We start from the raw sequence: 16,657 nt of genomic DNA on the forward strand, positions 1-16,657 counted from the left end.
AACAACATGGTACAATAACTGTAATTATTGATATTACTATATTTAGTCAGTGCTTTTGAAACTAAAAACCAAAGCTGTGTCATGAAATGCAGTGTCGTTTCAAAAACTTTTAAAAAAACAAACTTGAGGATAGAGTAAAGTGAATATTGACAGATCATATTGTAAGAAAATAAAATTGTAAGAAACTAAGAACTTTCTCACTTGCAGAACACACACAAAAAAATCTTCAACATGCATATGGAAGGAGAAATCCAGAAAACATTCTTTTGCCCATTAATTCCCACTGCAAGTATTCGTAAAAAATCCAGTGATACTCACAGATGTTGTCTTTTACTTACAGACATGCTGAAATGTGTACATTTGTGTGATATAAAAGCCATATCTTAACTTACCTTTTCTGCCTGTTCCAAGGGTTTTTTTAAGTATTACTCTAGATAGCATAAAAAGCAGTAATATACTTTAGTCAAGCAGAGTTAACAGCTAGTTTTCCCCACCACAGTAAACAGAGGCGGCTCTTAACTCTAAATTTTCTTTAACCAAATATCCATTTTTTTATTTTTTTTTTATTTTAGTGGGCAATTTGCTGTAGTGAAAAAATGCCGTGAGAAAAGTACTGGTCAGCAGTTTGCAGCTAAATTCATCAAAAAAAGGAGAACGAAATCCAGCCGGCGTGGAGTAAGCCGGGAAGATATTGAGCGAGAAGTTGGCATACTAAAAGAGATTCGACATCCTAATGTGATTACTCTTCATGATGTTTATGAGAACAAAACAGATGTCATTCTTATTCTGGAACTGTAAGTAGCTCTGGAGACCTATGGAGGCATAGCAGAATATTTCTTTCTTTGTTTTTTTAAAAACATATACTTTGAAAATTGTGTGATTTAATGGAAGTTCCTTATCGTCCCACAAGAAGATAGGTAATAGCCTTAGAATTCTCTATTTCTAAGTCAGTGTTGTAGCCTCCTGATTTCTACACGTATTTTTCACTCTAAATGCACTACAAGGTTTAAAAAAAAAAAGAAATCTGCGTGTTTAGGATTTTTCTGTGCTTATTACTTTAATCATTGTTGATGTTACGGATCCAGAAGAATACCCTGGAACTAAATAAACTAATTTAAAGATAAGACTGGAAGGAAATAGAGATTCTAAGTGGAGGTAGTTTCGCAAATTTTACTGTGTTTTCATGTTGGTATAAAGTGGCCTCAGTGAATGTTTTTTCTCTTTTTTTTAACCCACATTAAACAGAAAAGAATTTTTCCAGTTCTGTCTTGTTGAAATGTGAACTGCACTCTCACATTGCTTCGTATTGTCTTAGTTCCCGATTTTTCATTCAATGTCATTGCTAGATTGAGGTGAATATGTCAGGAGGGACTGTTTCTGCATTTTTTCAAGTCTGCCTTCCAGTTCCTCATAGACTGCAAGTGTAGACCCAAGCATTATTCACCTTTAAGAGTTTGTGAATGCCTGCTGGTGGCATGTGCATGTCTTTACATAGGTTGAATGCCTGACACTGTATTATTGCCATACTTGCTCTGTATCAGTTAAATATGCTTGAGAGTAAGTATTTTGTGCAAGCAAAATATTTGGTACCAGAGTCTTGGGCAGCACTTGTGTCTTTTCCATGTTCATGTGTTTTTTTCTTATGTAGGTTATGTTTTCCTGTTTGTTAGCTTTGGTAAATGGTATTTCTACTAACCTTATAAAGATACTTCAGTGTTGTATGCTTTCAGTAGCATGGGTAGATTTGCAGTATAGATTTAAAAAGAAAACTGGTAGGTTCTTCTTTTCTATGGTATACACATCCATGATACTGCTTTTTTATGTTTATGTAAACATATTTTTACACTTCTAGTTCAGCACATGATGGTTTGTTGTAATACTTATCATCTGGATGTTTTTCTAGTTCCAGAAGTATACACTTCCATTAGTTTGTCACATCTGAATACTTTAAAGTATTTTTTTTAAAGCTAAATTATCCTGTATAAAGTAGAAATTCTTTATATTCTTGCTACTTTTGGTATTTGTTCAGAACTCTTTTAAGTGTGTTGTGCATACACAGCAAAATTAATGTAATGCTTCTTCCTCCCCCCCGGTTAATACTAACTCTCTCATTCTTTTGCTCGATAACCTTATTGTCAGTATATTATTCTGCATCACTTTTTGCTCTGTAATCTGTCCAGATGAGATCAGGCCGGTGTCTGTACTTGAAAGCCATGAGGAATATTGGTAATTGTGGACAGTGGTAGGAGTGATGGGACTGTTCCACCCTCCCCACTTTGTATATGAAATAGGAGCTCTTTTGGCAGCAAGGTTGCTGTGTGTGTCAGTGTATACCCACTACTGTCTATTAAATAGAAGATGTGGCTTCTGACAACCTGTGTTAGTATTTCATAAGCTTGATGGCATGAAGCTCAGACTATTTACATTAAAATTTAGCTAATTATTTTGCCTAGTTAAAAATCCCTGTATTGTTTCAGTTGGAGATTTTTTTTTCCACTTTTCCAAACTGCTTTGTGAGTCTTTCAAGTTGAAGAAGTGCTATTTTGGATTTCACAAAGGTAATGCATTTATTTGTTTAGACGGTTGAAGAGGAGAAGATGAGGTTAGCAAACCCTTTGTAAACTGAATATACTAATTGCTACAAAGTTTTGTATCTCTCAAAATCACTGTGATATTATGTAAAGCTATTGAAAAGACAAGACTGTCATTCTAATCTTAGGCTTAGACACTTAAATATGTAATCTCTTTTCTCTAATGTTCTAAATTCATATTTTGCTTAGGGATCTACCTTCTTGACAGTCTTTTTTCTTATAGAAGAATTTCGTACAAACAGAAATAAAGCTGAAAGCTCGTTATATAACCTGTTTTGCCATTCTCAGAATCCATCCTAAGTATCCCTTTCCCCTTCTAATTAGAACATCATATATTTCCTGGGAATTGTGTTCCTTTCTGGCTACAGTATTGAGCCAGTATACCACATAAAGACACCATTTTGTATAACTGAGCTACTGCCACTGGCCTTTTGTTGCCAGATGTCAACATGCGCAGTCCCAGGGCAACAGGGTCTGTGAGCTATTCACTATTGATTTTAATTTCCTACTTTAGCAAGAGGTTTGCTGTATTGCAAACAGCCTTATAAACATTTTTCTGCCGTGTTAATCAGCTGTTTTTCAGAGGTGGGCAACTGACTGGACAAGGGGGAATGGCTTCGAAGTGAAGAAGGGTAGATTCAGACTGGATAATCGGAAGAAATACTTTACATTGAGGGTGGTGAGGCACTGGAACAGGTTGCCCAGAGAAACTGTGGATTCTCCATCCCTGGAAGTGTTCAAGGCCAAGCTGGATGGGGCTTTGAGCAACCTGGTCTAGTGGAAGGTGTTCCTGCCTGTGGCAGGGAGTTTGGAACTAGATGATCTTTAAGGTCCCTTCCAACCCAGGCTATTCTGTTATTGTATTCAAGGTCATGATTTACATGCAGAAATATGTGGGCAGTTACTGAATTATTCCAGTGGCAAGGTAGGTCCTCACAACACTCAATGCAAAGCAGAGCTACATATCAAAATATGTGTACCTATATCCACATAGGTGTTTGAAGGTTTTTCTTTCAACTACCTTATGTCAGAAAACTGATTTACTGAAAAAAAACCAAATTCTGTGGACCATTTAATTCCTGAAACTTTTAAAATCAAATCCTTCCTTAAAATATTCAGCAGTCACAAACAAGGATGAGATATCCTTCAAGAGCCTTGCTTTACTGCAGTCTTTCGGTATATTTAGAGTAGTCAGGGATGTTATCAAAATTCTGGGTCTTAGTAACAGGTGTCTCCTTCTGTGATTTAGAAATAACCTTTGAAATTCCTGCTCAATGGACTATTTCATCATCTTGAAAGGAATGTTACACATATTACATACAAACTGGAAGACAATGTCCTTTCATCATCTAACTTAAAATCTTAATAGTTTTCTTTTTTTTTGTTTTGTCACACAAATAAATGAATTAGTAGTACTTTTTTCTACCCAGCTGCAGCAATTAAAGTCTGTTATATGTTAGCAATACTAAGCTATTTCTAATGAGCTCTGCTGAAACCATCATTTTATCAGTCTTCGCAGACTAGAAAACACAGATATCTCTGCACAGCGATAATTATTTTCTTTCCTTAAGCATGTTTTGCATCTACTTGGTTCCCCTTTTGCCGGCATGGGATGCATAATTTCTGTCTTCAATTTTGCATTCCCTTGCACTTTATTATGTCTTTATTTAGACTGCAGACCTGCAAAATATACTCGGCTTTGTAGAGCCTTCGTTATAGTTTCTTGATGCAACACAAAGAAAAAATGCTTTCATCCTAAATTATATAGTAATTCCTTAAAATGTGCAAAAGCAATACAGCTGTTCTCACCTTTTAAAATGGCTTGATAGCAATAGCTGACTCCTTTCACTTGGAAGCTGTGGATGGAGTTAGGTATTCATATTTTTCTCTGCAAACAACATACCTTTGTTTCTGAATTTGAAATCTTAATTTAAGGTGATTTGCTCTTGTAGCGTGGTTCTGAGTGATGAGTATTTGTTTTTAAAATTAAAAAAAAAAATAGAAAGCTTTGAAAGCATTAGCTCAGAAAGAGAGGAATAACATTAACGTACAAGTGATTATGCATTAAATACTGGGATTTATGCTTTATTTAAAAACTTTTTATAAAACTTAGTCCTGTGCATCCCAGTGTCTCAGAGAGTGTTTCCACTTCATTGGTACCTTCATAATATTAGCCAAAACAGAACAGTGCAAGGAGATGATCATAGATCCCTGTATAAAAATTATGACAAAATCATGAGTTTCTCGTTGAAGAATAAATAAAAACAAATAATGATGAACTCTGAATTCCTCTTCTATCTTATTGGGGTGATAATTTAACCTGATACACTGGAAGACAGTAATAGCTTGTTTTCCACAGAAGATTGAAATCTTCACATTGCTTCTTTAATTTTCAGTTGTCTTTTGATAGAAACAGCTCTGAGATTTTTGTTAATTTTACCTGTAAGTAAATAAGACAGTTGTTTTCGAGTGGCTTTGCACTGAAATTTGAGAGGGGGATTAAATATTTGCTGCTTTCTGGGATGTATCAGCAGATTAGCAAACTGTGACACTAATCTGTAGATCTTGTGCCACCGTTAGATTTCAAAATCCTAATTCCAGGCCCACAGACAGATGCACAGGGGATGTGTAGAAAGATAAGAACAAAGGCTTGACAGGGCTGAAAAGAAAGACACTAGAGCTGATGTGACTCTGCCACACACTGAGCACATCTTGAGGGGAGAACTGATGGAATTCTTCTTTAACTTAGTTTATGTTGTTTTGAAATCTAAGCAAGATAAATGTTTCTTCAAGGGGTTTGGGCCTAGGTTTTGGGGCTTGTTTGTGGATTTTTAAATTCACTAGAAATCCTTAGATAATCATTAATTATAATTAAGGTTCTATTACATTAAAGCAATGTGATCATAGCATATGACTGAGTCATTACGAGGTGACCATGCTAACTTTGAAGGTTAATTGTTTCTAAGTTCCCTGAGCCGGTTTCCATAATGACTTCCTCTGAGATCTGGTGATCAGTTCTGTTTCGTAGTTAGGAAAGCCTGGCAGCTTGCAAAAGCACTATCCAGAAATCCTTTTTCCACAGGTGTGATGTATTTTCTTTCCCAGAGGGAGATATTTGAGTTGCAATCACATCTGTCAGCCTTCCTTTTGGGAAGGCTGGGAAATGCTTTTACCGCTATTGCATTTTATAAAAAAGAATGTAGTTGACCAAAAGCTTTAATTTACTTGTCTCATTTCAGGAAAACTATCACTTCTGCCTAGAAGTACAAGTGAAACAACGCATACCAGCTTTTCTCTTAGTGAAAATGTTTATACAAAATATTTCTAAAAACATGTGCTCTGCTACTTGAAAACAATATAAGAGGTAGTCATGTTATAAACATGAAAATAGATTTACTCAGCCCTTATGACTTTCTCTGTTATAACATGGTCAATAATGTAACATCCTTTAGGATTAAGATGTGATTGTCATAAAGCATAAATTCATATTTTATTGAGCAAGATATTTGAACAACCTATTATGACTGCAAAACTATTACTTAATTTAAATGTAAACAGAAAGGAACATTAAAAAAGTAACATTTTAAAGGAAAACAGTAAGTGAAGATGAACAGATACAGCCATAAAGGAATTTAGCTGTGACTTGACTTGTAATCAAGCTTCTGTGTTAATCTGAAGGGGTATAGGTTGTTGTCCATCACCTTAGGGCATAGAAGAAGAGACTGGGAAACTGTTTGGTAATTCCTACCAGCAAACAGAGAAATTGAACAGTGAGGAGCTCTGTGCTTTCAGAGGATACCAGGTACAGATACTCCAAAGTGCTCTACAGGACGAAGCCGCAGTGCTTGGTGAACTTCTTGCCTCTGCTCCCTTTAGGAAGCCACCTTTATCCAGCCAGTGGTTGGGGCAACAGATGCTGGCTGTGTGTGCCCTTCTGTAGAGCCCCAAGGGCAGGCTGGGAGCAAGTTTCTGTGGCTCAGAAAACTTGTGGGTTGGTCTGGTTTCAGTCAGATTTCAGCAAGGTGTTTGTGCACCTGCAACCCCAAAGCTAACTTAAAAAGAAGACTGTTGTAATGGAGGTGGAAACAGTGTACTTCTTGGGAGAAGATGACATTCAAAAAGATCCATGAAAGGGGCTGTTGTCTCTGCCACCTTCTTTAGATTAACACTGCTTCTGTGTGTGAGATGGGATATACACAGGTACAGTGGTGGAATGGGACTCTCTGCTTGGCTTCTGACTCCTCTTCTGAAGGTGACTATGGGTTAATAAAATGTGCAGAGTTTGTATATTATGGGACTGTGTTGACCTGGCTGAGGCACAGGACTAGACTGGAAAACTCAACAGCATTTTAGGAGGTTTGTGAAGACTGCAATAACTTACATAGCCAGTGTCTTTACTGGATTCTTATAACCCATTTCTTGATCTGCAATATCTGGAAATCCAGTCAAGATCATTTAGTTATTCTGGATATGTAATCTGATTAGGAAATCTCTAAAACCAGGCTCTGTTGATATATCTGAGAACACTGTAATTCCATTAATTAATTCTGGAAATTAAAGTTGTAACATATATGGAGTGTGGACCTGTATTAACACTCTGTGACTCACTTGAAGTAATTGTCTTGCAGTGATACTATGGTTGTCTGTATACCTGTGATAGCACAGCTTAATATCAGACCTGCCAGAGTCAGCAAAAGGGTAGGGAATAAGCAGTCTCCTGACAAGCAAGCTAAGAAACACAACCACCATTACTGATCTCCCATGGGGATGTGGGTTGCAGCCCCTACATGGTGAGAAAGGGAGGTTGCCTGGAGGTTGCCTGGAGCAGAGAGACCTTTCAGGGAAGCCAGGCTTTTCTGAGCTTCCAGGTGAAGCTGCTTATGCATGCTAGTTTAACATTTTAGTCATCATTGCTATAGAAACCCTTTTCTCTTTATGCCTTATGTCCCTACCAGTAAAAGTAAGCAGCAGGCACAGCTAGATGCGCACTGTACTTGCCAGCAATGGCAGCACCCAGAGGGAGGACACGGGTTAGTGAACTTGCCCCCCACCCCAATTCAGGAGTTACCAGCAGGAGAATTCACAGTAGCCCACTCTCTGATGTCAGCCTGCACAGAATCTCAACTGAGACATTAAGGGCAAGATGTGTAACATGAAGGGGCACACCAAAGTCCCGTAGACCAGAGGTACTGGAACGAAGCTTTGAATGCTTACAGGCAGTCCCTCCTCACTCATCTACTCATTAAGCAAGGGCTGCCAAGTCACTTAGGGAGGCAGTACTTAGGCAACAAAAGAAGCACACAATATTTCAGAAAAATCTACTGCTTTTGCTAATGAACTTCCAGTTTAAAAAAAAAAAAAACAACAAACGCAACATTTCAGGCCTTTGCAAGCACTAGGTATATTACCTGTGAAATACAGATAACATTTTATTTCATGCTATTATAAGGCTTATGATATAACCATTAAAGAAATGTCACAACAACTAACCTGTGGCAAAGACAGAAGGATAATATTCAGCAGTGCTGAAGAAAAGCTATATGTGATCTGATGCAATTAACTTCACAAATGTCATGTCTTTGATAAGTGTAAAAATGCATATACATCAAACTTGTAATGTCGTGCAAACTTTTAGGGTATGAAATTGCACAAATCAGAATAATTGCAGATAAGAAGAAGCTGAAGATGAAGAGGCTCTTTCCATTTTGCATAAATGCAGTTAACGTTTCTTTTACTAGCTATCTTGAGGAGATATAAACCTTGGGAATTATATCTTTCTCTTGGGGTCTAAAAGGGATGTGTGTAATCAGTGCTAATGTTCATAGGTGACTAATAAGTTTCACAGACTGCATTAAAATGCCAACAGGAGTAAGAGCAATCTTTACCAGCCATAAAACATGTCAATACCTGTGTGACACTGTCACAGTCTGTTTGAGACTGCGGAGTGGACAGCACAGTGCTTTGAGTTGGCATTGCTGCAAATGCCTGTCCTGAGTACTTCTCTTGTATCTGTGATGGCTGATGAAGGCTTTAGGCATCAGCTGTTTTAGGCACTTTTGCTGTTTAACTGGGTGGGCAATCTTCATGAAAAGTAATCTGGATACAGTCTTTTGGTGCAGTTTCCGAGGCTTTTCCTCGGCTGAGGATCCAGCTTTGCTGGTTTCCCAGACTGTGGTGGTTAGCTCAGTGCCAAACCGTGCTGAGTGCATAAAGATGCTGATGCCCATGGCTGGGGCAGTAGCCACAGTGAGTCTGCTGGCTCCACGTGGCATGGGGAGCTCCAGTAAACTGAAAACTGTGCTCCAGTTTATATCCTCCTGGCAACTGCAGCAAGCATCCACTTGTCCTTAAGCAGAGTTATCGTCTGTTATTTGAGAATAAGTGTACTTCCTGTTTTCTATCACTTCAGTATCTCTTATGCTGTTGAGTGAGTCAACAGCTGCTTTTTTGAGCTGAGAAGAGGGTCATCTTCAGTTTGTTCCTCTCTCTTTCACATGCGAAATCTAGATGTGCTTCTGTACCCTCTCTTACCTCTTTTCTTTCGTCTGTGCAGCTAGAACATGTGCTGGAAATAGTCTTAAGGGCTTTTCCTTGTGAAAAGCTGTGGTAATACAACATAGGTACTGAATGTATACACTACTTCAAAGAACAGAATATATTTTGAAAGAATAGAATTTATTTTCAAAGATTTAAATGCTTTGAGGAGTTTAGAAACTGAATAGTAGAACAGCTGCCAGTAATTATTTCAAAGTAAGCTTTAAATTTTGTATTTTTGGATGAGGGTGTGGAAATCTGATGTTTTACTGATATGAGCTAATTCATGTTTTATTTTCTAGATAATGTCCCACTACATTAGTATGTTTTGAGTATACTTACTTCACATTTGATTTTATTCTTTTAAATGAGCATACAGAGAGGAGGGGTTTACTTAATTTAAATTTAAATACTGTCAAACGTGTTTGTTTGTGTTTTTTAAACTTTTTTTGTCTGAAAATAAAACTCTTTTTAATGTATTCTTTTCAGGGAGAGGAAGGGGAGTTACTAACTATTTTGGGTATTGAATTAAGTAATTTTCATCATCTTTTCTGGTATTGACAGCCTTTAAAGTATATGGATCCTTTTTCAAGGCTGGTTTGAGAACAGCTATGCTAAAAGGAACCTGTTAGTTAAAACAAGCTTGTCAATAACTCTGCTTCTGCTCTCCAAGGGTTGCAGGGGGAGAGCTCTTCGACTTCTTAGCCGAGAAAGAATCTCTCACGGAGGAAGAAGCCACAGAATTTCTCAAACAGATACTTAATGGCGTTCAGTATCTCCACTCTCTGCAAATCGCCCACTTTGATCTTAAGGTGTGTTGAGTTGATAAAAACTTCAACAGCTGTAAGCAACATCCGTTAAAATCCTCTGTAATGCTAGCCACAAATCAGCCATCATGCAGATCTTGGGCTAGCTTTGTTTTTATGTAGACAGAGAAAAGCTCAGCCATCGGAAAGAAGTTACTGAACTGTAAATAGTTCCTGTCTGTTTTTAATGTAAGATTCTTCAGGGGAAATGGTGGCTTCTGACGGAATTAAACTATTCTGAGAAAACAAACCTGAAATAAAAATGAGAACTATGATTTTTTTTTTTTNATGCGAAATCTAGATGTGCTTCTGTACCCTCTCTTACCTCTTTTCTTTCGTCTGTGCAGCTAGAACATGTGCTGGAAATAGTCTTAAGGGCTTTTCCTTGTGAAAAGCTGTGGTAATACAACATAGGTACTGAATGTATACACTACTTCAAAGAACAGAATATATTTTGAAAGAATAGAATTTATTTTCAAAGATTTAAATGCTTTGAGGAGTTTAGAAACTGAATAGTAGAACAGCTGCCAGTAATTATTTCAAAGTAAGCTTTAAATTTTGTATTTTTGGATGAGGGTGTGGAAATCTGATGTTTTACTGATATGAGCTAATTCATGTTTTATTTTCTAGATAATGTCCCACTACATTAGTATGTTTTGAGTATACTTACTTCACATTTGATTTTATTCTTTTAAATGAGCATACAGAGAGGAGGGGTTTACTTAATTTAAATTTAAATACTGTCAAACGTGTTTGTTTGTGTTTTTTAAACTTTTTTTGTCTGAAAATAAAACTCTTTTTAATGTATTCTTTTCAGGGAGAGGAAGGGGAGTTACTAACTATTTTGGGTATTGAATTAAGTAATTTTCATCATCTTTTCTGGTATTGACAGCCTTTAAAGTATATGGATCCTTTTTCAAGGCTGGTTTGAGAACAGCTATGCTAAAAGGAACCTGTTAGTTAAAACAAGCTTGTCAATAACTCTGCTTCTGCTCTCCAAGGGTTGCAGGGGGAGAGCTCTTCGACTTCTTAGCCGAGAAAGAATCTCTCACGGAGGAAGAAGCCACAGAATTTCTCAAACAGATACTTAATGGCGTTCAGTATCTCCACTCTCTGCAAATCGCCCACTTTGATCTTAAGGTGTGTTGAGTTGATAAAAACTTCAACAGCTGTAAGCAACATCCGTTAAAATCCTCTGTAATGCTAGCCACAAATCAGCCATCATGCAGATCTTGGGCTAGCTTTGTTTTTATGTAGACAGAGAAAAGCTCAGCCATCGGAAAGAAGTTACTGAACTGTAAATAGTTCCTGTCTGTTTTTAATGTAAGATTCTTCAGGGGAAATGGTGGCTTCTGACGGAATTAAACTATTCTGAGAAAACAAACCTGAAATAAAAATGAGAACTATGATTTTTTTTTTTTTTGAATGAGAATGGGATCTAGATGAAACATTCTGAACAGGATGACTTTTTTAACTGATGGTTTTGGGGTTTTTTGTTTGCTGTTCATGTGAACATGTTCACATGAATATTATTTATAGGCACTACATTGAAAATGTACATAGTTAAATACAAAGATTTTTGTGGAGAAGATAGCAGATAATTTCCTCTTCTGTTTTTTTCCTTTTAGGGCTTTAATGTTTGTTTTCAGAAAAGCTGTTAAATGCATCCTTTTTGGTAATGAAAGCAGAGCTTTTTGTATCTAAACTCAGCTACTGCTTTTTAATGTTTCAGAATCTTTTCCTCTGTAAGATCTCTTTCAGAGGTAGGCAACTAAACATCCCATGAAGTCTGCTGAAATTGGCAGTTATATCTATAATAGGAAAAGGAGTCATGATATTACATTGAAGTGTAGTTCTGAAAGGGTTTGCAGTGTTTTGGGGGTGAGGTAGGGAAAGGAATGGATTTCAGGGTAAGCACACCTTTTCCAGTTTCCTCTACATTACCTCAGTAATATATTTGGTCTTTGTGTGACAGTCAGCAAGAGAAAAGAATTGTAAAGCTAGTAAGGAGTATATTTCTTACAATGTGAAATGTGAATTTTTGCCAAGATGTTTGTAATAAAACAAGTCATCCTTACACTGGATACCAAAAATTTGTAAATTAAAAGAGGCAGCAAAAATTAAAATGTGCAGAACAATAAAAGTATGCAATAGAAATACAAGGAGGAAATGAAGAAAATTGCATTTGCACATATCAGCTCTTGTGTTTGGGAAAGAGAGGCAAAAGAGTGATGAAGAAGAGCTGTCCTTAATGACTTCAGAAGTCCTTAACAATGTGAACAGAATGGATGTGGCTCCAGGACCTCTTCAGAGCACACCATCTTATGGACATGACAGGATATGGAGATTAAGTAGCTCGTTCTGTATGGTAGTTAAAGTGATGCAGTGTAGAAGCAGGCTCTGTTGCTGATAATCTTGACATTTTATCTTTTTTGTTCTGGTTTTGCAAATCTTTGGTGTAAAGTAATCTAAAGTCCATATTTCAAAATAAGGTAGAAAAGACAGGACATCCTGCTCTTTTTCCTTTTTGAAAGTATATTGAGCCTTAAAATTTGGGAGCCAGACCACTCCAAAAGTTTCCCTGGGAGATCCAAAGGCAATAAGATGTACCTGCCTGATTGCTTATGTGGTGTGAAAGAAAACTCTTTCGGGGACTAATATAAACCTAGCCCAATAACTAGGTCTTAGTTTCTTGCAAGCTCCCAACACTGCTAGAATGGCTGTAGGGAGGGGCTGTGGTCTTTACTGGAGATAGTGTGTTTCATTTAGGGTCAGTCCACATGAAAACTGCAACTCTGGTATGTACAAGAAGTAAAGTCATGGCTCAGTGGAAATCATAGCACTCCAGCATCAACACAAAGCCCTATTTTACCGTAGTTAATTTTTAGCATAAGTTAGATCATAGTAGGAAAAGACAGGATTTTTCTGAAGGTCTAAAGGAGGTAAAGAGAAGTGTTCAGTGCTGACAAATACTGATACCTATGTGTAATCTCTCTTTCTTTCCCCCTTCCTCCTTCTCAAAGCCTGAAAATATAATGTTGTTGGACAGGAATGTACCAAAGCCTCGAATCAAGATCATTGACTTTGGCTTAGCCCACAAAATTGACTTTGGAAATGAATTCAAAAATATCTTCGGAACGCCAGAGTTTGTTGGTGAGAAAACTGTTTTTTCTTCAAACTATTTTTTCTCAGTCTCTGAAGCAGAATTTGTGGCTTAGCTTGGTTTACTGATTTACAGATTATGTAATTTGTGTGTAGTTCATGACATTTTGAAATTTAAATAAGCAATTCGCAGCATTCAGTTTCAACTTAGACTTGCATTAAGGTGTTCATCTATCAGCATCTTAGCTTATTACCTGTGACATAGGTAGGCTCAGAGTCAGACCTAGATCTGTTCTTTGGCTAAGTACTGATCTTCCTGCTTTTTCCTTTAGCTCCTGAAATAGTAAATTATGAACCTCTTGGTCTTGAAGCAGATATGTGGTAAGTTATTGGACCTTACCTGAAATAAATCTCTCATGGTTACTCTTATGTTCTAACCTTTTTTTTTCTCTCCTCTCTCTCTTTTCATCTGTTTCTCTCTCCTCTCCCACATCCTTTTTTTATTTGTTTTTCCTTCAATCTAGGAGCATTGGTGTAATAACTTATATTCTGTAAGTACCAAAATCTATGGGTGGTTCTTGCAAATGCTGTTGTTTTTTAATTCTGATTCTATGATCTGGTTTTTTTGTGGTGTCTGTACAAGTCAAGCCATTTTGATTGCACATTCTGATTCAAGTTGTATGATAATAAAACCTATAGTGTAATTATTCAAAGAATTGCCATTGATCAGCATTGAGATAGCATTGGAAACTCTTCAAATCTGTAGGTGACTGTCCTACATCTTTATCTTGACCAGTATTCTTTGAAATTACAGCAAAGCTTTTTGCCCTGCTAGATCACATCTTCCTGAAAGCACGTTTGCAGCCTTAAAGGGGAAAATAGAAATGTTCGCTTCATACTGTTATTTGTTCTCAGCGGGTTGAAGCAGCAATGATACAATATGTAATGAGAGAAATGTTCTGCCTTTCTTGCAGTCTAAGTGGTGCATCTCCATTTCTTGGAGAAACCAAACAGGAAACATTAGCAAATGTGTCTGCTGTGAATTATGAATTTGAAGAAGAATTCTTCAGTAATACCAGTGCCCTAGCTAAAGATTTCATACGAAGACTTCTAGTCAAGGATCCAAAGTGAGTTGTTTTACATGTGTATGCACTTTTGCAGCATATGTATCTAGTATTTCAAATTACATGATATTTTGAGATGTTAATTTAATGAACATAAGGCAGTATATATTTTTTACTGTCTGAACAGTTCTGTCTTTTATTGTCTTAAAGGAAGAGAATGACTATTCAAGACAGTTTGCTGCATCCTTGGATCAAGGTTAGCATGTAATTCATTGTCTGTTGTCCTGTTTTTAATCATTCCTCACTTCATACTATGCATTCACTTTTCAAGTTCCTTAACAAGGAAGATTGGCATAATAACTTACTGTTTTGGAAAGCTGTCTGTATGAAATCTAACACATGCAGAATGTGGGCTTCATTAGTATATGCTCTATGTAAGTTAGCAATAGGGAAGTAGTCCACCACTGAGTTTAAAGACATACTAGGGCAAAGAAGCTAACCTTCAGAGGACATTGTGTTGACAAAGATACATTCTCTGAATCCAGTCCAATTTCCTCTAATTTTTCATCTTCTAACCCCCTTATTTAGATTAAGGAAAAAAGAGCAATCTCTCTCTTGTCCTTCCCCTTTAGACTGAAGAAAGCAGTTGGTGGCCCACTTCTTCAGTGTTTCAGTGTTTGGTTTGGAGCAAGCGGTTGTGGTGCTACTGGGCTGAGAGGGAGAAAATGGCACCTATCATCCTTTTTAATGTGTATAGTAATACCTGGCAGTTAATTTTTTTAATTCCGTATCCTACTCTGATTGTGACTAGTAAACTCCTTCAGTGCCATTGATTTCCCAGGTCTTGGAGATGCACAGTGGGTATTTGACTCTACTCCACTTCCTAGAGAACCAGTTAGCAGAATATTTATCTGTGCCACAGCTGCTCCAGTTCACAGTACAACATCCTAGAGCAGACATTTCTGCATCAGTATGCCAAACACTACACTCTGCTGAGTTTTTGCTTAGGTAATCTTAAACAGTTGAACATATTGAAATGATATTTTAAACCACTGCAGCAGGAGTTGTCCAGGTTTGTCTCTCACGGACCAAGGCCCACACTGCTGCAAAGAGACAGGTTGTTTTGTACCCTGTTACTTTGCCTTATATCTTAACTTTCCAGGCATTCTACTCAAACCCCACTGGTCTTATCCTCTTTTCCCCTTTCCCATCACTATCTTTACCTATATTTCCATGGCAGTTAAAACTAGATGATCTTTAAGGTCCATCCCAACCCATGATTTCTCCATAAAAATGACATCAAATATGGGGTCATAAAATTGAAAATTTCATATGCTCCACTAGTCATTGGTTGTTAGTATTAGCCATGAGAAAGTTCAAAGGATGCAGCCTTAGAGCTTGCTGCACTGGTAGGTGTGATAAGTTGTTTGGTTTTTTTTTTCCTGGGAAGGGGGGTGTTCAGCAGCATCCAGGTGATTACACTGGGACTGTAACAAAGTTTGACTGCATTTAAAATCAGCTGGGAAACCTTCCCAGAAGACAAGATTTATCTTAGAAATCAAATGCCTCCATCAGAGAGGGAGGTGAAGGACAAAGCTGAATGTTCTGATGAGTGGTTTTTTGTTGTATTTAAAATGAAAAAAACACATTTGTGTTTTGTATTGCATAGAATATTCTTAGGTCTGGGTTTCCTTTAAGGTATTTTCTTGGGAAATTCCATCTGTATGCCACACTGTACTGTGGATATTAAAATTATGTGCTTACAATTACTTTATTATTATAGTATGATTAGGATACTATTATACTGTACTATACTATGAGTGGAAACCATCAGTGAAGGACAGAGTCTTACATACAGAAATTATGGGATATTTTAGAATAGCTTTTTTCTTTTGCTTGTAGCCTAAAGACACCCAGCAAGCACTTAGCAGAAAAGCTTCTGCAGTGAATATGGAGAAGTTCAAAAAGTTTGCAGCACGACGAAAATGGAAAGTAAGTAATTCAATAATGCATCAAAATGTTGCACATACAAATGCAGTAGCATTGCCTGCTCCAGGGAAACATCAGTGCATGTAAGAGTGGAGAAGAAGAAAGAAGATGCACATTCCTCTGTCATTTGGAATAAATTAAGTGTTTGAGCATGGTAGTATGGGAGAAGACTTCTTTGTAAATGATCTGCATACAAATGCTTGTGTGTGGATTGTTTGTTTTGTGCTTCTGTTTGGATTATAAATGCCAAAAGAAGTTGAAGTTTCAAATGCAATATACAAAGCAGATGGGGGTGTTGAAGTCAAACTTCAGTTTGTTTTGCTAAGTCCTTTAAAATGTCTGCAATAGCATCTTATCACAAGTATCTGTTTTAATTTTTTTACATATGGCTTTTTTCTTATTGTTTTTACAAAGCAATCAGTGCGCTTAATATCCTTGTGCCAAAGATTATCGAGATCTTTTTTGTCCAGAAGTAACATGAGTGTTGCTAGAAGTGATGATACTCTGGTAAGTGTGTTCTTATATGTTTAGAATGTTTTACTGCAGATGAAATTTACAAGTTTCCAGTTAA

General features: G+C 37.0%; 1 protein-coding gene across 2 annotated transcripts in view; it reads left to right on the plus strand.

Annotated features, from left to right (window-relative positions):
- Positions 1 to 16,657, plus strand: part of DAPK1 (death associated protein kinase 1) — a 90,428-nt gene that overhangs the window by 40,197 nt on the left and 33,574 nt on the right. The window contains exons 2-10 of one of the 2 annotated variants that reach the window (XM_017806273.1): positions 573 to 794; positions 9,799 to 9,937; positions 12,955 to 13,084; positions 13,366 to 13,414; positions 13,558 to 13,584; positions 14,008 to 14,160; positions 14,308 to 14,353; positions 16,000 to 16,089; positions 16,501 to 16,593. In XM_017806273.1, coding sequence (XP_017661762.1) covers positions 573 to 794; positions 9,799 to 9,937; positions 12,955 to 13,084; positions 13,366 to 13,414; positions 13,558 to 13,584; positions 14,008 to 14,160; positions 14,308 to 14,353; positions 16,000 to 16,089; positions 16,501 to 16,593 — 949 coding nt within the window. Of the gene's footprint in view, positions 1 to 572; positions 795 to 9,798; positions 9,938 to 10,915; positions 11,072 to 12,954; positions 13,085 to 13,365; positions 13,415 to 13,557; positions 13,585 to 14,007; positions 14,161 to 14,307; positions 14,354 to 15,999; positions 16,090 to 16,500; positions 16,594 to 16,657 lie in introns of those variants that run through there. The other variant, XM_017806272.1, reaches the window with a different exon arrangement.

The sequence above is a fragment of the Lepidothrix coronata genome, unplaced genomic scaffold, assembly GCF_001604755.1.
Source record: "Lepidothrix coronata isolate B3197 unplaced genomic scaffold, Lepidothrix_coronata-1.0 Scaffold14, whole genome shotgun sequence".
Classification (NCBI taxonomy): Eukaryota; Metazoa; Chordata; class Aves; order Passeriformes; family Pipridae; genus Lepidothrix; species Lepidothrix coronata.